This window comes from Meleagris gallopavo, chromosome 5 (assembly GCF_000146605.3).
Source record: "Meleagris gallopavo isolate NT-WF06-2002-E0010 breed Aviagen turkey brand Nicholas breeding stock chromosome 5, Turkey_5.1, whole genome shotgun sequence".
Taxonomy (NCBI): domain Eukaryota; kingdom Metazoa; phylum Chordata; class Aves; order Galliformes; family Phasianidae; genus Meleagris; species Meleagris gallopavo.
In genome coordinates, this window is record NC_015015.2 from 15663902 (window position 1) to 15685262 (window position 21361).

The 21361-nt window shown below is 39.9% G+C and overlaps 1 protein-coding gene and 1 long non-coding RNA gene across 14 annotated transcripts in view; one reads left to right on the plus strand and one right to left on the minus strand.

Moving 5' to 3' along the window:
* The window catches only part of PPP6R3 (protein phosphatase 6 regulatory subunit 3), a 53278-nt gene extending 34217 nt beyond the window's left edge, over positions 1-19061 (plus strand). For all 8 annotated transcript variants that reach the window (XM_019615459.2, XM_010711169.3, XM_010711170.3 and 5 more), the window contains 8 exons: positions 1486-1540; positions 2251-2381; positions 3498-3616; positions 5035-5188; positions 6296-6402; positions 7115-7265; positions 10301-10423; positions 14620-19061. In XM_019615459.2, the coding sequence (XP_019471004.1) occupies positions 1486-1540; positions 2251-2381; positions 3498-3616; positions 5035-5188; positions 6296-6402; positions 7115-7265; positions 10301-10423; positions 14620-14671 (892 nt within the window). In that variant the 3' untranslated portion in view covers positions 14672-19061. The remainder of the gene's footprint in view (positions 1-1485; positions 1541-2250; positions 2382-3497; positions 3617-5034; positions 5189-6295; positions 6403-7114; positions 7266-10300; positions 10424-14619) is intronic.
* LOC104911054 overlaps positions 15321-21361 on the minus strand; it is a 35861-nt gene continuing 29820 nt past the window's right edge. For 5 of the 6 annotated variants that reach the window (XR_004159857.1, XR_004159859.1, XR_004159858.1 and 2 more), the window contains one exon: positions 19688-20602. This is a non-coding gene — a long non-coding RNA (uncharacterized LOC104911054). Of the gene's footprint in view, positions 16226-19687; positions 20603-21361 lie in introns of those variants that run through there. The other variant, XR_004159856.1, reaches the window with a different exon arrangement.

A 21361-nucleotide genomic window follows, 5' to 3' on the forward strand; every position in this document is an offset into this window, starting at 1 on the left:
CCACGCCCCATTTCCAGTAGGGGAAACTAATGGAGAGCATTATAAATCTGCCCTTGTTTCTAAGGACATAGCAGTTAAGATGTAAGAGCATGTCTTGGTCAAGTTTTATAAACAGCAAAAGCAAGTGGAAAAAGATGACAAAACAAAAACTATGACAAACTTTGCTGGTTTTTTCTTCAATTCAAAATAAACTGATGCATAATGAGGAAAGAATGGGATTTCTAACTGAAAGCAGTACTGATTTAATTAGAATTCATGGCTTGGGATGGAAGAAGATGCAGTTAAAATCGAATAAAAACATTATTTGATGATGGCTTGTAGAAGTGTAAAAAGGCAATGGAATGTAAGATCTTTGCTTTTCTCTAAGACGTGGTTAGTAACTGATGGCTACCTGAAACTTGCACGTGCCTTCCAAGAAGCAGAGCAGCCTTATTACACCACGTAATCTGCTGGGAGGATAGATGAAGTTTAGATGGGTGAGAAAGTAGCTCAGGATAGTGTGGAACTTGGTTAGAGGCAAGTGAATTTTGGCAAGGATGGGGGTTGGAATTCCTTTGTAGTGTATGATCTTGGTGGAAGGATGATGACTTAGTGAGACCTTGAGGTATGTGGTAGGTGCACTGAGTTAATTCAGTTGTAGGTTAACTGCCTTTTACTTTAAGATTATGCCTCTTGTGCAAGAATCAATTGCAGTTTAAATTACCTGCTTAGTGCAACTTCTAGCTAGGTGGTGATTCCTGGGGTGGGTGGGGGCAGCTCCCATGGTAGTGCAGCCACATTTAACACTTGGTCCTTTGGATCTCTGGTCTTGTACCTGCTTGGTCTGTAAAGCTGTGAGGATTAGAGGAAGAGGGTGAGGGTAGCTCTGAATTCACTGCTGTACGTGACCAGAGAACGTATTAGCTCTTCTGAGAGTTAGTTAGGTTATCCTTCCTCTTTCTGTTTTCTTGCTTCCCCCAGAGATTTGATTTGTCTGGTGTTATTTTTGGTCTAAGCCATATCAGTAATTAGTGCACTGCTGGGAAGTTTGATGTGTGGAGAAGTGTGAAGCCTCCAACTTAATGTGCAGCTTGGGGGGAAGAAGGTTGAACTTCTATTTAGCGGTCGGTTAAAAACCAGAGCTGTTCAGTGTTGTCTTCAGGAAACCAAAGTTGATGTTAATTTTTCACATTGTTGCTTCTTGTTAAGAAGGACCTTCTGTAGAGGGGTGAAATCAATTGTCAGATAAAAGACCTGCTAATGAGATCTTCGGGGGATTTAGATAGAGATGTATCTTTAAAATACTTCACAGCTGAGAAAACCTCGGGAAGGACAGACTTCCTTAGTGGAATTTGTGTGCTTGGTTTCGTGTTGGAAGTGACTGCCTCTTTAAGTTTCTCACTTTCCTAGTCTGATAGCGTAAGTAAGGACTTGTGAAAATGACATGTCCTCGTGTGAATGACGTCCTCTTTTCTTAGTGTATTTCATGCATCATTTATTTTGCAGTGTTTCTTTTGATCGGGTCTCAGACATCAACTTTATCCTCAATACAAATGAAAGTGTAAGTATGCATTCCTGTGCCTGCAGAAAAATTACCGTCTCTTAAACTTCTGAGTGACCTTTAAGTTTTGTTGGTGGCTTTTGTTTATTCTTTTATGATGCATATATAACCTTAGGAAAGTAACTACACCTTACTCCTGACTCGTGGGGATTTTCTAGTTAGATTACTTTATTACTGTTCCTTATAGTTAATATTAAGCAAGTGCTTCTAATTTGTCCAGGTTCAAGAACAAGCTTGGATCTAGTCAGTGCAGACTGCACGTGAGTTTTGAGCATAGACACTGCTTCAGCATTCTGGCAAGATAGCAGTGACAGGAAGTGAAGAATAGAGACTTCTAGCATATGTACTGTATGTTGAGCTGAAATGAACCCTGCTAAAGAAAATAAAGCTGGAATATTTGGTGGTGCATTTCTGTGGAAAGCTCTTTTGATGTCATTCCTACGCGCCATTCTGAATTGTGATGGAGCCTCCCAGCAGTTCTTGGATGAGTGCAATCAGTGTGTTGGCAGTTGACTAAAACAAGTTCCACTGTATGCTTTTCTGAGGAGCTTTAAGTTGTCAATGCCTTCTGTCAATGCCTTTAGTCCTTACTGAGAGGTGCTTTTTTTTCCCACTAGTTTAAGATTCTTTTCAAACCAATCGTGTATTTCCAAAATACTGAAGTAGAATAATTAATCATCAAGAGACTTTTATATTTTTCCTGTATTTAGGGCAATATAGCATTGTTTGAGGCATGCTGTAAGGAGAGGATACAGCAGTTTGATGATGGTGGTTCTGATGAAGAAGACATCTGGGAAGAAAAACATATTGCATTTACACCAGAGTCCCAGAGACGTTCCAGGTAGGACATTTGTGTTCAGCACTATAGCGAGTCCTCCCACTGAGTACAAATTCTGACTCAGGTTGGCTGTTTGCCCAGGCTGCCCAGCTTGATTTCCTTTCTTTGGAGAAGTTGGTAGAGGGATAGCTATTGTGTCTTTGTTCAAGCCTTAGTTTGCTTAAGATTGCTATCCTGACTACTTGGTTCTTTCTGCATCTCAGCTTATTTCCTTTTTCTTGCCCTCTGTTCAGCCCAAGGCAGCCCAGTCTAAGGCAGTCCCTACCTGTGTAGGCAGACCTTGCTATCTTTTCTGTAGTGCTACTGGAATCTGAGTATCCACCTCCATTGCCATATTTGCCCTTATTCACACTGCAGTTGTGGATAAAACTATATAGGCAGCTGCATTGAAGGAAAGGAACATCTGTTCCCCAAAACTCTCAGAGCAACACAGCTTCCAGTGGCTTCTGGATTTTGTCCCAGCCTAGCTTTGGCTTTTCTGACCTTCCTGTGATTTAAGCCCCAAACCACATGTGCTTTTTCTGTTGTAGCCTTTGGAGTGTGTGGGGCTAAGACCTCCTCTACATGAGCAGTTGTTTTGTGTGTTGGCGTTGTGTATCCTTAGGTGATGTGTTTTAAGCATTTGCTTAGGTATGTCAGTACTTAACTGTTAACGCTGGTTGTGCTCACCTGGAAGGGAGGTTTGCCTCTAGGGTACAAAGTACATATGCAAATGGACAGACTGGAATACGTTTGGGTTTGTTTTCAACATAAATTGTTGTCTTATGTTGGTCTTGAAAAGAATTTTACAATTCAGCACTTCTGTTTATTGTATGGAAATAACTGGTCTAATTCCTTTTTCTTTTCTAATCTCTTCTGCATGGTAGGAGTGAAGTTTCTCTCTTTTTTTTTTTTTTTTTGTCATAGGAAAAAAAATCTCTTTACATGACCAAGTGATAAAACTTTGTTTTTCTGGGGGAGGGAGAGCAGAAATAAGGGACATGCTGACAGCTAATGAATTGTACTTCACTCAATCTATCAGCAACAATAGCTGTTATGGTTCTGTCAAGCCTCAAACTCTCTAGTATTCTTTTGTGCCCTAGATCCAATCCCATGTAAACTATCTCTTTGTATTTTAAGTTCGGGCAGTACGGACAGCGAAGAAAGTACTGACTCTGAAGAAGAGGATGGAACAAAACAAGATTTGTTTGAATCGCACGCCAATACAGAGGACAAAATGGAAGTAGACTTAAATGAACGTATGTAGCTTTTCTGCCAACTGCTTGGAATTATAGGAAAGTGCTACATTTAGCACAGTGTTATTTTGTAAGAGCTTTCCTCCTATTGTTATTTATTCCAAGTATCTTAATCTCTCACTGTAAAGGCTGCATGCTGTAGAGTATGTGGGTACTGGGAAATTAAAATTCCTTACATGTCCTGAGTTAAGTTACTGGAGTCTAAAATTCACATCTGTACTCTTCAAGAGGGAAAATTGAGTAGGAATCAGAATGGGAAAAATAAAAATTAAATTTACGCATCTCATATGCTTGCAAACCTGATAGGTTGTTAATCTCTGAGCATAAAATATGGTTGCTCTTACTAGAAATTTTTCAGACCAACACTTTATCTTCAAATGTTCTTGTAGAACGCATTCTACAGAAGGGAAATGGATTGAGATCGGTGTCATTTCACACGTGAATAATCTTGTTTACAGTGTGTATCAGTAGGGCTCTCACATGGAAAATTAATGTTGTAATTGGTTTAAGAGTTATCACAATCAAGTTGCAAACTAAACTGGCTTTACTTAAACTGGCAACGTCTGTAGGCAAGAGCCCTGTGTTTATCTAGGCTGTAAGGAATTAAAAATTACAACAGAAGGAATAGTTAAGGGTTTTCTTTTCTTTTGTCAGATTGGTGTCGTTGGCATCTGTGTGTCAAACAAGTTTTGATCCATGTGGGTCTCCTCCCATATCTGCCTGGGTTGGAATTTCTAATTGCTAGTCAGAGCTTCCTTTTCAGCCTGTTTTTTTGTATGTAAGTGTTAATGAAGAAAATGTTTCCCTTGAGTAGGTGAAGTATTTTGAATTGACCTATCCTAAATTAGATGCTTTTAAGTCCAGACTGCTCCAAAATTTAATATCCCAGTAAATATTTTAAAGTTATAAGGGGTCTTAAGCTTTTCTGAAACTTAGCCGTGCTGCTAATGCATGAGATGTTAGAGACCGCCTGTACCTGCGTTGTCTTGCTCATTTTCTGTGTTGAGGAAAATGTGCATAGGAAACTGAAGAAGGGATGAAAAACCTGAGGGTGCTGGTTTTTTTTCAGTGTAGAAACTAGCACTGAAAATTTGCAACAACCATTAATGTTAGGTTAAGGAAAAAAGGGGAACTGCACTTGTGGTCTAATACAGTTTTTGTGTTCCTCAGATCAGTGCTACTGATTTTTCTCAGAATACTGAGTTACCATTTTTAAAGTTCTGCCTTACTAGCAGAATTTCTCTTAAAGAATGCATTCACAGTTTAACTATGCAGAGAATTCATTTGCATGTGCTTTAAAATACAGCTAAGAATGTTGCTGCTCTTCTTGGAATGTGCACATAAAGAATCAGTGAGTTAGGCATATGTACATTTGCATTCTTTAAATTGGTTCCTAATGAATTTGCTGATTGGTTTTCTAGCACCAAATTGGTCAGCTAACTTTGATGTACCCATGGAGACTGCGCATGGCACCAATCTGGATACTGTTGGGTCTGATGTATGGAGTACAGAAGAACCTATGCCAGCCAAAGAAACTGGCTGGGCTTCTTTTTCAGAGTTCACATCCTCTTTGAGGTAAGAACAGTTGTGATACAGGGCGAGTTCAACTGCTGTTTGGGTATTGTTGGGGTGTGCCTCGCTACTCAAGGCTGTGTTGGAGGTGTTTTGCTGGTAATGCAGAGTGTGCTGTGTTCAAAGGCCCCACACATTATAGTATTAGATCTCTGTATGATCAATTTAAACCGTAGGCTTTTATAGTATAAGTGTATCCTAAAGGGTCATTGTTTTAGAGGATTTTTGAAGATTATTTGTGTACTTGAATATTGGTCTCTGCCTGGAAGTGGGCTATGACTTCTTTGGTATAGAATGAACTCAAGGAACACATGTAACTGTTGAATGTGAGAGTCATAAAATGCTGATGATGATTTTGTTTTATCAGTGCTCTAAACAAATTTTGTTTAAAAATAAAACACATACATGGTTATGTAACTACAAAATCTAGAAAGGCAGCTCTGTACTATTTTGACCACACCTCATACACACTTTCTTCTTTTGGTGTGATCAGTACATCAGAAATACTCTGTGTGAGTACCTAATCATCCCTATAGATGTAAAATTTGAGTTACCATATTCTAGTAGGGTTTATAAATGAAGACATGGAGTTGCCACATTAGTGGATTGAGAAGATGCTACTCTGTAAATGATGGAAGTATTTCAAGTGGTCAAAATTTGTATTTTGAATTACTCCACATCAGAAAAACTTGTAGTTATGCTGTATATAACACTGAGCAAATAAATCAGAGTAAAACAACTTCTGCAGTTGATAATTAGGGTCTGTGTCAACAGTCTCAGCAGAGAACTCTGGATTTTCGAGGTTCCAAAAAGTGCACTTAAAAAGTAGCTTAAAATGTTGGAAATACTGTGAGCAGCCAGCAATAGTTCTGTGCCTTGCAGCATCTCCTTTGCAGGTAAAAATAACAGCAGTGCCAAACGTATCCTCAGTTGGCGCCGTGTTCTGCTGGGTTTTGCATTACTGAACTTCTGTTTGGGACACCTTAGCCAAGACTTGTGAACTTGGTGTCATTCAGGTTCAGTAATGGTCGAGGCTTTGTGCCTTTGAAAGAACCGAATACAACTTTCAATCTGTTGTTTTTAAAGCTTATTTTTATTTTGTGTTTGAAGCTCGACAGATTCCTTAAGAAGTAATTCTCCCGTGGAAATGGAAACAAACACAGAGCCAATGGATCCCTTGAGCGCAAATGCAACTGGTCTTCCAACACCGCTGGAAAGTGAGTACTCTGCATTCAGAAATGTGAATGGATTGATTTCTAATACTCAGACCAAAGAAAGACCTTGCCAAGCTATAAAACTCTGGATCCAGGGACCTCTCATTTGGTTTGCTCTTCTGCTAGTCAATGAGAATGACTTGCGAAAAGAAATTTTGAAATTCAGTTTTCCTAGTTGAAAAAGAAACCAGTGTTGGTTCTGCCTCTAAAAAGCCTTCCTATCATGAGCAGGGAAGCTAAATCTCTTCTGTTAGAGAAGCCGTGCATACGGCAGCATTTAGCTGTGCTGGTGCCCAAGAATAGTCAATAGCCTCTGATCTCTTCCCATGTGCAATAGACCAGTAGCCTCAAAGTGTTCAGATTTCCCCTTTCTTCTTTTTCCTTTTGAAATTACCTTTTATGTATACATGTACTCCTTGTTCTATTTATGTGAAATGATCAGAAGACAAACCCGCATTAATTAATTTTCTGTACATATTAGCAGACAGAACTCAAAGTGCAAATGGGAAGTCCAGGAAGATTGGATTTGTCAGAGGCTTGCCAGTACTTGGGAATTTACTGGCAAATTGTATAGTGTGAAATGATTCAGTGAATTGGGCCGTAGAAGACCTAACTTGGTATACTTGTATAGCTGCTCTGCTAACATCTTGGTCAAGCAAACGTGTTGCAGTAACCACATACCCAGCCACGTACTGAAGTACTTGGTTTCTTCCAGCCCCAGGAAGTGTTGCTATGGAGGCCAGCTCCGATGGAGAAGAGGATGCAGAAAATGCAGACAAGGTAACAGAAACAGTAATGAATGGCAGCATGAAGGAGACGCTGAGCCTTACTGTAGACGCTAAAACTGAAACGGCTGTTTTCAAAAGGTGAGAGTTTACTCCTTATGTATTGCCTTCCCACTCTTGTTTTACAAGTGCTGCTGATGGAACGCTGTCATCACAAAGAGTTACAAGTGATGATTCCTAAGTGTTCAACTAGAACCCTTTTCCAAATGTAATTGTCTTGAAACTTTATTTCTGGTTAGTTACTAGAATAAGGTTTTCCTTATCAAATCTGAATTGTTATTGGAAAGTTAGCAGTGGAAAACTGGCCCCATTTTGAGCCTGATGCACGTTACTATGCAATTTGAATGTACATTAAAATAATGGTACAATTGTAGATCAAGGCCAAAGCTTTTTAAACTTTGCACTGAGTATTTGATTTGGAATTCAGTCTCTCGTGAAAAGAGGTTGGAAGGGAGAGATTGAAGGGCAGCTGGGCACTGCTCTTGAGAGTAATTACTCAGAAATCCAGGGCAATTAGTGGTGTGGATGTTGGTGTCAGGTCTGTTCTGGTCTCCAGGTGGTATGCGGAAGTCTTGAACCAGACAAACTCATTAATTTTGATATCTCTTGATACAAAGTGTTAGATTTTGATATATGGCCTTACAGTATGGTTATATTCCATGTTACATGTACAAGGATCGTGATATGTAAAATTTGTTTCCACTTCGTATACCAAATCTCAATGATGAAATGTTTTTTAATTTGTGTCACTTCTTAATATAAGGAAACAGAGGCTAATTAGTCTGACCAATTATATTTTTGCCTATATTGATGCTGTTTTTCCCTGCTCTGATCTTGATGGATCAGCATGTTACTAGCATTTTGCATCCAGCTCTCTTCTCATTCTTTTATATTTCCTAGTATCTGTCTCTATTTGAGTTTTAAATGCTAAGAAGAAATTGACTGCATGTTTTAGGGATTGTTTAATAGAGCCACTATCTTTCCAAAGAAAAAACTTCTCAGAGTTAGTCCCTATGCTGTCCTTCTTAAATGCATTTTACTTCTAGCTCTCCTGTTGCTAGACAAGTACAGTTGATTCTGGATGCTCTGGGAAATGAAATGTAACAGCTTTCAGTCACTCTTGTTTCTATCCTTTTGAATATCTAAGCAATAAATTGTAACTCAGATGAAGTGCCAAGAAATGCTTTTTCATGTGGGGGAGGGAGCGTTTCTGACTGCACAGCACTTACAGAATCAAGTGGCTATTAGAGAAATTGAACCTCAGCAGTTGAAAGGGGCAGTGTGACTCTGGAGTGGTATATCATGGAATCGGAATGACTTCTTGACTTAGTAAATGATGAATCTTCTCTTCATTCTGTATTTTAAAGAATGCTTTTATACGGTCTGCACTTCTGTTGTTACAGTTCAGTCACAGTTGGATATCAGTGGTGCTTTTACATTTAAACAGCTTTAAACGACAGCTCTGTGGCTTCTGATAAGAGTGCAGAAAATGAAGTAAATATGAGTAGGCAGCACGTGGTGCAGTTGCTGCCTGTTGTCATGGAGTTACTTGCCTGAGCTATGGATCTTCTCAGCTGAAAGGAGAGAGGTGCAAAGGGGAGGGAATATGAATCTGGGGTCTTGATTTGGGAGGGAAGATGTTAAGTGTAGAAGAGAGTTGAAGGGATGAGATCTTAAATGTGGATGTTTAGGTCCAGTGTAGGGATAAGTGGCCTCATGTTGGTCAGAGCTCACGTGGCTTTCTTTAAACCTACTTTTAAATATGCCCAGACAGCAAGTGGGGAATAAATATTTTATCCAGAGGCAATAATATTAAAAATAATAAATCAATATAGATTAAGAGTGGAGATCATACTCTGACCTGTGTATCTGGCAAAGTGGATGCTCTCAGACCTAAGTTCTGTATAAGTTTCTGCCAACAGAAGATGGATGGTGATTAAGTCAGTGCTGAGGAGAAGCATCGTAAGGACAGGAGCTGCTATATAGAAAACTGTAAAGGAGAAAAATGATTTTTGAGCTTAGTTCATAATTAGTTCATAAGGGAGAAGAAGTTGAGGAGGATGGAAGATACCTCTTTAAGAATAATTACAAAAGAAATTTAGAAAAGACTCGGTGTTTGTGGCAAGTATATCAAACACAGTTTTAGGACAAATGAGGTAATAAATCAGATGGGAAAATGGGTGTTGGTGAGCATTCACAGGGGTAGACATTATTTTATAGGCTGCATAGATTTAAGGATATGTAGGAGGAAAGAAAAGGATTCTTTGAAAGAGAGAGAGGATCCATTGGCAGGAGAACTGTAAGAGTAGGAAGAGAAATCAGCAATGACTTTAGAATGCTCCTGACGACTGGACTTACTGCTGCAGAAAACAACTCTGTCAGCTGTGGAGCTACCCTTTACCCTTGTGGGTGTACAGATCACTTTGTGCCACTCAGGGCCTGAATTAATGGGACGAGGTGGGAAGCCAGAGCTTTTATAATTCTCTAAAGAGGCCAAACACAAGTGTGTTTCCCAGTGTGAGCGCACCGCTTTTTCACCCAGCTGTGTTCAGTTCCATGTCTGAGAAGACGCTGGTGAATTGCAACAGGGCAAAGGATGGTACGAGTACTGCACCTACGTGTGTAGTCATCGGGTGGTTTACCAATAGAGATGGTGATAAGTTAGTGATTCTGCTGATTTGTTTTACGGACAGACTTTGTCGATGCCAATTTCTAAGGGAATCTTGAATTTCTTTCATACTTTCTTCCTTCTGTTTTTGCATACTTATGGCTTCAGAGTGTTGAAATCCTATCGGTATGTACTGTAAAGGATTGTAACCCTGATTGTTATCGCTTTGGGCTTCACACACATTCCTTATTTACTTCCTGGTTGTATTTGTAACCATTGTATTTCCTGCATTTTTATCCAGTCAGTTTTTAATGGTTTTGAACGCCGGTGCCTTCAGTGTTTGTTAAGTCCAGAATCGTATGCCTGATCTCCATGTTTCAATCATAATTTAAAATCCATTTGCATGTGACACACCAAACCCTTCTCCCTATTTTCTGCTGTTGTCTGAAATATATTGTAACTTAAAAATTAAACTCACAGATTAAATGCCTTGTTTCCTTTCATGTAGTGAGGAAGGAAAATTGTCTACCTCGCAGGATGCTTCTTGTAAATATGTGGTAGAGGAGAACACAGAGGTTGCGGAAGAGGCTCCTTCAGCTTTGCAGCCCACTAACAGCAGTCCAGAACAGAGGTAACTGCACTCAGGGATGCTTTCAGCTCTCTAAGCAGCATCTTATATATTTTTCTATAATAGAACTAAAGAGGTCTGAGTTTAATTCAAGCTACGTATGCACTTGCATCTATTTATGAGATTTTTACTGCTATGTTGTCCACCCATACTGAAATTCTTGAGTCATCAGAAATGTATTTGCCTTGTATTATTTGACTTGCAAATATTGTTGTAAATTTTCCTATTCCCACTCTATTTTCTTATATGTATTGGTTCACGATACAGACTTGATAAGAATTATGAAAGCTATGACTGGAGATACGCTTGACTTTGTCCTGAGCTTCGACGTAAGCTGGTGCTGCTGTTTTCATTCTGTGTTTGACTGCAGGAGGGCTGGTGGGAATCCACCATTGCAGCTGTGTGGCAGGGAAATGCCTTAAGTCATGTGTTTGTTTAGTTGTGAACTAGTCAAATAATTGCCTCTAATTTTGAATCACTTATTGTTTGCACTTCTGTCTTTGTAAGGTATTGACCTAAATACTATTAGATTTGGAGAAAACTCCTCGAAGTACGTAGATAGTTTAAAATAAAGTTCTCTGGAGCAGTCTGGATTGCTCAGTGTATGTATTGGAGGAAAGAAATGTTGTTCTTTAGCAGCTTGGCTGCTAGTACAGTCTTAGAGAATAGTGATTCAGTAAATAGTTCTGAGCTGACAACTGTCAAATGGAGAAATTTGTTCTTAAACGTTGTAACAGCGAAGAATTTGAAGTAGGTGAGAAGAATCCCACCCTTGAAAGTGATGTTTGAGAACCTTGCTCAGGGACTTAAGTCAGAGCAGTGTCTGGCAGAGGTAGCTTCCAATGCTGCTGTGCAAAAGGACAGTTTTGCAGTACTTCAGCCTCCTTCCTGCCAGAAGTCTCAGATGGCTGGAACTGATCTTGTTGAAGGCAGAAGGGCTGCATTTGAGCCAGTCCACGTGAGCTACACAGCTCAGAGAAGGGGAAGAGAGCCTTATTTCCTGTGCTTAGTACTTTTGCCTAGAGATTAATTACATGTTTCCTCTGGGAGCTAATGGCTTGTTGCACGTCAGGGTATTACAATCCCAAAAGTTTGTGTTGGTGTTAATGCTGACATTTCCTAATCTAGATAGAATTTAGTGTGCTAAGAGGGAACTGTGCTGTCTTAAAGAAAACCCATGTAAAAGGAATGTGTGTTAGTCAGTTACTGAATTCTGAGTCATCCCTGGGGACTGTTCCTCTTGCTGCAGGGCAGAGCCTGGAGGAGTAGTGTTGTGCCTTCTTTTTGGGGAGCTGCAGGAGTTCTGACAAGGAGCATATTCTGAAGGGAGGGAGGCATTTGCTTAACTAAAAGCAATTGGGACTGCTTTTGCTGTGCAGTATAAGCAGAAGTATGACTCTGAACATATAAATACACAAAGATGTACTTTAATATTAAGTTGCAATAGTTTAAAAGGTATTTTCTCAACTTTCATAGATATAGAACTATTATTAGAGGAACTTAGTATTTCTCACAGAAATGTTCTGGAAGTGTTAGTCATTTTTTAAGATTGTAGACACTACTACACTCTTCACTTCCTAGGCAAGACAAAATTTAAAGCTTTTGTAAGCTGAGATTTAGAAGATAGCTTGACATGTAATACAACAGAACTCTACTGAATGTTTTCGATTGTACTTTATGGAAAAGGTGCAAGCCTATTCCTATCAGAGAGATGTCTCTTCTGTCTGTCTGGGACTAGTTTGAGTGGGTATGTTTTGCATCCAGGACCTGAGATGACACTGAAATATTGATACACTTTTTGGTAAGCCTAAACTTTCTAGTCTGCATGCATTCAGTGAACTTAATCAAGAAATTGATTTCACTTGGAAAAAAACTGCCCACTTAAAGGGGGAAACACAGAAACTCCGTTTTCCACGACCCCTTTGTTATCTAGAGGTGCTGGTTTTATCAGTGCAGCATTTCTGGCAGTGCTAAGCATTACGTTAAAGGGAAGAAAGAAGTGTGTGGGCACTTGCCTTCTGAGGTGATTGCCTTCTGAGTAAAGATGCCCGTTTTAGCCGACAGAGGGCTCTCAGAGCCAGCAGTTCCTCAGATTGCTTTTGGGTTACAGAGAATCTCCAACTCCTTTCATTGAATGTGACCGGCTTCAGCGCAGCTCAGTGCTTTCTCTAAAGGTGACTGTCACAGCAGATCCTCATATACGTACAGAACAAACATCTAGATAAACTGAATTGTACTTTTGGGGCTCCATGCATGTGTGACTAGCGGGAGGAGTCCCTAGGTAGGTCTTTGGCTGGTGGCCGTAATAATAATCTCTGCTAGGAGCCCTTTTCTGTCGTGAATGTTTTCCAATTAGTTCGTAGTGTACTGCTTTCTGAACTGTCAGAACTCCTTCTGTGCAGCACTTGTTTCTTACCTTACAGGTTTCTCTAAAAAGTGTTTAACTTTGTCTAGTGCTGTCTGTCTTTTTATCTAATATGTACGTATTTTTTCTTAAAAAGTGTTTTTAGTGTTTAGCAGCCAAAGACTTAGCTAGGGGGACTCCTGCTGGTCATGTGCATGTAGAGCACGGACCCAAGAGTGGCTTCTCTGTGATGTACACCATCAGAGAACAGGAGTTACAGGTAACTTTTCTCATGCAGTTCCAAATGGTATTTATATTCTCTAAAGGAAACTCCACATGTGTTCAGTAGACTTGTGCTAAATGGAAGCTGAGATTTTTTTGCTTTTATTGCTTGCAATTCTTAATATTTTACGCACAGCTGATTTGATCTCTTCATTTGCGTTACACCAGGGCAGATGAGCTCACATCTTTACCCAAGCTTATCTAGAACTGTATATACTGTTACCATTTTCACTTTTACAGGTTTGCTCTTTAACTTCTTTCATACTAATGGTCTGAAGTTCAAAGTATTAGTGAAACAGCAGCTTATAAACTTAATCACCAAAGCAGTTGTTTTTCCTGTTATGTCTTAGTTGCTTATTTTCAAATGCAGTCTGAAGTATCCCAGTGTCATCTTTTGCCTCACAGAATAAGCTGTGGAGAAGTCTCAGAAGCGTGCTATTTATCGGCGGTTCTCTAGGGGAGAGATCAGCAGCTCCAGAGATCATTCAGTTATCAATAAAGATGAAACACATTTTGCTAGTATGCTGAGTTACTTTGGCTATGCCAAACGAGATAGAAAGAACTTCAGAAAAGGATGAGCCTGTAATTAGCTTGTTCCCTCTTTTTAGCTCTGTGGAATTCTATTCTGAGAAGTTTAATTATACTTGCAGGAAAACTTGTGGTTTTTGGCTTCCCTGTGGGGCAAATGTTTAGAACCTTGTAATCAGAACAGTAGATTGGAAGAAATGTCACAGCCTTTGCTAATGACAACCTTGTCTGAACAGAACTTCCCAAGCTGGAAGGGACTCACAAAAATCAGAGTCCAACTCCTGCCCATACCAGGACTAAACTGTATTTTTGAGCATTGTCTAAATGCTCCTTGAACCTGGGGGCTGTGCCCTCCACCCTCTGATGCAGAACTTTACTCTAACACTCCCTTGACCCTCCCCTGACTCAGCTCCATGCCGTTCCCTCCAGCCCTGTCGCTGTCACACAGAGCAAAGCTCAGCGCTGCCCTCAGCTCCTCTGCTCTGGGCTGAGCACACCCAGGCACCTCAGCCGCTCCTCACACCTTGCCCTCCAGACCTTTCACCGTCTTCACAGCCCTCCTCTGGATGCTAACAGTTTTATGTCCTTCTGGCATTGTGGCACCCAAATGGCATGCAGTACTGGAGGCGAGGCCGTGCAGAGCAGAGTGGGACAATCCCTCCCCTCACCCGGCAGCAGTGTTGGGCCTGGTGCATCCCCTTTGGGCAGCCAGGGCACACTGCTGGCTCACATCGACTTGCCACCAGCCAGAACACCAGATCCCTTTCTGTGGGGCTGCTCTCCAGCTTCTTTTCCCCAGTCTGTATATACGGCCAGGGCTGACCGATGGGCAATCCAGCTCTTGTTGAACTCCATGTGGCTGGTGATTTTCCAGTGCTCTAATCTGTCAAGATCTCTCTGCAAGGACTTTCCACCTCGAGGAATTCAGCAGCTCTTCCTAGTTTTGTTAATTTAACATTGTCTGCAATTTTGGGCATTTGGAAAAAAAAAAAAAAATTGACACCACCTGTTTCTTGTGCACTTACATCCTTTTTTGGCCTCTTAGGACTGATCAACGCACCCTTTTAGGAGAGACATCTGTTAATGGCCCTGTATGATATGTGATGTCTGCTGCCTTGGCTGAAGAAAATGAACTGATACCTGGGGGTTTGAGCGTTTCTTGAGGATTTCATCTAGAGCCTGTTGAAGCCAGTTACTGCTGCACTAATTTTGCAAGGGATCAGGACCAGCAACATTTATATTCTAGATTTTAAGACATTGTACAGAAATTCATAAGTGTAAAAATATTGCACATTGAGAAATACCAATAATTTTTGCGTATGTTTATATTGTATTGTTCTAATTAACGGGTGGCCTGTGAAATAAGATCCTGCCACCCATGTAATGATGACAGTAGTGTTACTATAGTTAAAAATGGCTGTAAGAATAGTTTTATAAAAAAAAGTGAATACACAAATCTAATGTATTTGAGACATAACTATTTGACGATTAGTGTGACCAAAGTATTTAGCAGTTTTTCATACATTTTTCACCTTGTAAAAAGAAGGAAAAAAAAAAACAACCAACCAAAAAAAACCCCACACCTGAATTCATGTTTCTTCTGGGTTGGCAAAGAATTGTAGAACTGAAATGCCCTATAAACGTTATTTTGGTTGTTTTAGCTTACAGAAGTGATTTAAATGAGAATTTTGGTGTTCAACATTTTACAACAGGTTTTTTAATTGGTAATTGTTTTCTGTATTGTTTAAAACAGATCAAAAATGTAAGTCTATTGGTAGAGATTTTAAGTATTTATTGCTACAACTTAGTTGACAAATTGATGTTACTGTAAAGCCATATGTTCTGTTAAGTCTTGTTTGCTTGAAACAGTACCTTACAGGTGAAACACTAGAATATTTGAAGTGCACATGGCTTGTTGTGTTAAGTGATTCACCTGCCTTTTAACCCATTCACCAAGATTTACTTTAATCCCCAGCATTACACGATGGAACATTTCAGAACAATCTGCGTATTTAAAACGCTGTGATCCTCTTAGACAAGTCAAGTAAATGAAATGCCCGTGCTGCTAATGTAATTACAGTACACGCATTTTAAAAGTATATAGTGTTCTTTTAATACCAATTTTGGCAGCAGAGCATGTTAATTGTTACTTTCACTGTACTGATCTGTGTGAGGCTTTCATTTGTATGTTCTAAACCAGTTTTTTTCGCAGCTGGTTTGTGTATATATATATAGTGATTATGGAAACTAATTCTGTGTAATTTATAATTTTCTATGTCAGTGTACAATTCCAACAGCCTTCTCAAACAAACGGAAGCAATATTCTGTATATTGCCACATTGTCTGGTGAAAGGGTTAAAGTACTTCACCTCCTGCACTTTTAGATGCAAATCCATTTTTATTTCTGTAATAATTATATTCATTTATTTTTACATCATTTGTTTTCCTGACCAGTATTTAAAGCCAAAAGGATACTCTAAACAATGGCCAATGATTTATTTTAGAAAGCGTCCCAAGCAACGTGCCTAAACATTACATTGCATACAGAAATAAAAAAAAAAGGAAAAAAGTCCAATGGCATTGCACTTACTGCTTCCTGTCTTGCATTTTCCTCCAAAGATGTTAGTAGCGACTTGTTGCAAACTCATCAGCTGTGTGAAAACGGAGAAAGAAAACATTATGATAGAAGGACTTGGAAACTATAGTTGCCTTTTTATTTGTACCTTATAAATGATGGAATTGAGTCCGTTTATGTTGTTTAATTGCGGAATTGCTTCCAGATGCACCTTTGCTGAAAGTGTTACCTATTAATGCTGAGGTTGGCAGTTGTCCTTTCGTCACTTTCTAATCTGTTTTGGAAACAGAAGTGCTCACTTCAGTGCAGGAATTGCAGTGCAGCTGTAAATTCCACGCACAGGAGAGCAGTGTGGTGTCTCACTTCTGTCCTTCCAGTGAAGTGATTTGTACCTCGCTAGCAAGGTGCGTTCACTTCTTACATGGCCAAGAGGAGTGAACTGACTGAGTGTCAGTCATTAACTGTATTTCAGCCCTGTTGCCTGCAGTTCAGCCAAGTCTCGTAGTTTGTCCTTCCTTCCGATAGTGAACTGATGTGACAGTCTGCTACTTAGTTCATACAGGAGATCAAAATTTGAAAAGGAGTGTTTTGTCTCCTTTCCCTCAATTCCTACCATGTGCTTTCAGGTGAGTAGAGATGTGATGGTGGTAAATGCAGATTGTTCCTTCATTGTAGTCTGCCTTCTATCTAAAAGGTGTGCTAGAGAGAAGGTAAGCCGACCTACTTTATGCTGATTCTAGTGGTCTGATTCTGAGCTACTGCACTTGCTGTTAAGTTGGGAGGTGTGTTAAACCTGGGATTTAAACTAGATTCGACGTAGCAAGCTTGTTCTGAGGTCTGTGGTGTGTTTTGCCCACAAGTATATTACTTGTTCTGGAAATCCTGAACTTGAAGGGAAAGCTTTGGCAGTGAAGGGAAATGGCTCTGTTACCCAATCTGTTTAATCAAATTTGACTTGCTTGCAGTGAACTTCAGTTCTCTCAGAAGGTATTTGCAAGATGGATTAACGTCAAATACCTCTGGGTGGGTTTGACTTTCTGCAGTTCTGCAGTATCTGGTAGCAGTTAGCCAGTCGTAGCAAGCTTACTTCAACCTTGTTCTGAATGCTTGCATTGCAGCACGTGATGGTGCTCGTGGCAATGGGTACAGGTGCAGTCACTGAAAATGGGGGTGCTGTGGCATATGAAAGGACAGTGGATTTAGGACTCCTCTGTGAAAGGACTTCTGCAAGCATAGCCAGAGCAGCAGTATGTGCAGTAGCACCCAGCCGTGTCAGACCTGTCTCTGTTACCTGGTAGAGTGGATGAATCTCGCCACCTTGACTGCTTACATCAGTGCAAATCTTTGTTAAAAGTATAAGCCTTGTCCGAAATTTTTCAGCAAGGTTATTCCATTTAAATAAAGGTATAAGCTTGATTAATAATATGATGCCTTCTGTTGAGTGAGTTGACAGGTATTCACTGACAGCAGGACAGCTGAAGTAATCTCAGTAAATCCTTGTGAATTCAACTCATTTTAACCACGCCTTGGAGTGGAGTTTCTCTTTCTGCTAGTAAGCTTTTGTCTCTGCCTCTCAAACTGAGTTCTGCATTGTCAGCTGCACACTGTGAAAACTCACTGTGACGTTCCCATGAGGAGGTAAGAAAGACGTAGGAAGATGAATTTTTCATAATGAACTTATGTTCCTGTTGGAATTAGTTTTAATTTCCTTGGAGATTACTTTGTTTTGACATATACTTTATACAGTTAGCCAGTTATATACAATAAATACTTCCTATTAATATACTTAACCATCACCTCTGGCCAGTAGTGCAATGCAGCATGAGTGCTTCAGGCTTTACTGAAGACGTGTGCATTGTTTCTCAAAATCAGAATGAAAATTAAAAGATAATGTGAGAGCAACAAGCTTTTTTTTTTTAAGCTTCTGTCTTATTTTTTTTTTTGCATCTTATTTTCTGTCAAGTAAAGCATTGACATCCTTCTATGCCATTATTGTTAGAACTAAGGTTACAGTATGGAGGAATCATAAGCTCATAGAATTAAAAAGATTCTTAATGTAAAAATAGAAGTATTAAACTTGTCTTTGTGACATCACGGGAAGTCCCACCGTACTTCTTCCTCTTCTGCTACAAGCTAAAGCAGTGAAGAGAACTGTGCTCAGCTAGTAGTATTTTTCAACATTTCTCTCTCCTATAGATGAGTCAGGGTTAGTGTCTGGTGCGTTTCTTTCTCTCTGAATCAGCAGGTACTGTGCAAGATGAGCTCAGATTACCTTTAGTCCATCAGCCTAAATAATTTTTTATATAAAAATAATAAACCTTAAATAATGTAATGCTGATTCCAAGACCTACTTCAAGAGGAGTGTTCTCATTTCTCATTTTTTATTTCTTATGAGTGTTGGCGGGTGCCTTTTCTGTGGTCTGTGTTCTCTGCATCTTGAAATTTGGATTCTGAAGGCTCTTAACTTAAATCACAATTATCTGTTCTGTATGTGATGTGCAGTCACCCAAATCTGGACTAGCTGCTGAGTCAGGTTTCTCAGTCGTGAGATGCAGCTTGCCCAATCGCTCAGACCGAGCTGCCTGTCTCACTGTTTTAGTCTGGGAACGATCACGTTGGTGGTTGATTCTCAAGGAAGTCGTAGTGTTGCCTTGTCTTTCTCAAAAGGAACCTGAACCTGTTATTTACAGATATGCCTGGACTGCTTTTGAATTCCAGTATGTGTGACTTCTTCTGCTTTTGTTGAGAGAAAGAAATGCATGTGACTAATGGTAGGTTCTTCCCTTTCCCTTTTTATCTAAACTGTGTTAGAGGCCACAATTTCATTTTGGGTAGTAGGTTAATTTGGTTCATTTTCTGAGGTTCTGAAGCTTGATGATGCATACATGACAAATAAAACCTGTTGCTCCTCATGCCAAACAAAAATGAGTGGCAGGAAAATCACTCTTCGTTGTTGCTGTTGTTGTTTTTCCTCCTGGAAGATCTGAAATGCTGACTGTCATCTAATGGCTCCTGTATCAGACAGTGAGATGAGATAGCTAACATAAGCCTAGTGGCTCTGTCTGCTGAAATTGAAGTGACCTTGTTTCCCCAGAGCACTATATCTATTACCTGTGTCCTTATAAAAACACTTACTAATCACTTGCTAATGCTGCTTGGCTTAAAAAATGATTAAAACAAAACAAAAAAGATGGATGTGGTTATTCTGTATTCTCTGCCAGACCATCATTGAGACGTGCTTTCAAATGAGAAGAGTTCTGCTCTGGAGTGAGCCATGCAGGACTTGTGCATGTTGATCAGCCAACATTCAAAACAGAAGGGGTCATAACGAGGAATTTTGGGATGCTGATGTATCTACAGAATCACGTTCTTCCATTTTGCTGTAGTTTCCTCAGAATTAAGCTTGAGAAGCTGAGGGGCAAACTGAGTGTGCAGCTTTTTTTTTTAATGCTGGCACTGAGTTATGTCTAGTTTAAAGTACTTTAAAGACATAATTCTCCGTACTTGGGATGTGGAAGCTGACATCAAGTTGTTATTATTTACCCAATTCATGCAGTATACCCAAGCACATAAGAGAACTTTTAATCTGTGTACACAGAGATATACGCACATGTATGAGTAAAGTACATTATGCAGCCAGGTGCCATGTAAGTGGTGCATACCCTAAATGCACTCAGCTCTAGAATCCTAGGAAGAAGAGGCATGTGTGCATATGATTCAGCCCATACTGAAGTACTTCAGTAATACAAAATGTTCTTTAGCTTCTGTCTCTGAAAATGTTGATGCTTCTGTTGGTGTCTGGCCAGCATGGCTGTAATTGGATTTGGGGAGGAGGAGGAACTGATGCCTCCAGTTTTGAGGCCAACTTCAACTTTCGTCAAAGAGGGTCCTGCTGTGCTTCTCGTAGGCATGAAATACTTGAGCCTTTTTGTTCATGTGTTTGTGGCTTCTCAGAAACTTAGGTAAGAGATGGGATTTCCAGTATTGGTGACTGAATCATCACTGTTGACTTCATCTATAAACTTGTACTGGTGCTGTTAATCTATTGGCAGTTATGCTTCTGTTCTTGATACATTGGTGAGATGATTGATTTAGCTCTTTCAACAACTGCCACCAGCACTGTTCTCAAGAAATCATGAACAGGTTTACTGTGTGGCTTTGAATTTGGTATTGCACAGATTAAAGTGTTCTAGCATTCTGTATGGGAAAGGCAGGGTCTCTGTGGTATAACTTCCAGCTGGCCTAAGGAATGGTCTAGTGCAATCCAAAGGAAGTTAACTCACCTGAGTTGTTGCCTGCTGATCTTTAGGAGCGTTCTTACTCCGTTACAGTGACTTCTAGCTGTTCATGCAGGTGACACACTGGGCCCCTCCTGCCTTTGCCATGGTGGTATGAATCTGTGTGCAAGGACTGCTCACTGCTGCCTCGCCATTCGTAGTGGCTGTAGATGAAACTGATAAAACATTGCAGTAAATAGCAGAGTACCTAAACAATGAGACAAACTTGCTCCTGCAAGAAATGAAGGAGGGGCAGCACTCACTATGTCAGTACTGCCCAATGCTGCTCATGATAAAAGAGCCTTGTTTCCCTTCTGTGTAAGAGCTTTATCCTTAGTTACTTGCAGGACATAAGAGAGAGGTGTTAGAGATGAGATTTTTCTACACTCTAAGGAAAATGATTACACCTGGGGGGACAGATAAGCTGATTCCAGCTTCTAATTACTCTTCTACTACAAGTAGCTCTGGCTTTTATGGCACTGAAAAGTCTGGGCAGTGTTATCTTTGGCATACTGTTTTACTTTCAAGATGTGGCAGAAGTTGGATTCAGGACAGTGCTGTACAACAAAAACTTCATTCCTCCTGCTTTATGAGCCAGTACTTTGCCTCTGGCTGTATATGGAGAGCATTAATTTTATTCACTGACTATTTTTAATAGTTCTGGGTAAAATACTATTCTGATAGCAATTGAAAAAGCACACTGTCAGTATTCTTAGTTTGGTATTGGTGCGATGTATTATAGAAATTAAGGGGCCAGATGTAACAAATAATAACAGTGACATTGTTACATGTATTTAAAGCATTAAAATGATACAAAAAAAGCTTTAGCATCATCTTTTGCCTTTTTACATCATTAGCTGTCTGTAGGAGTGCACTGCCTTCCACCTGACTTTTTCTTCAAAACCAAAAGTTCAGTACAGCAAATCTGTAAAAAA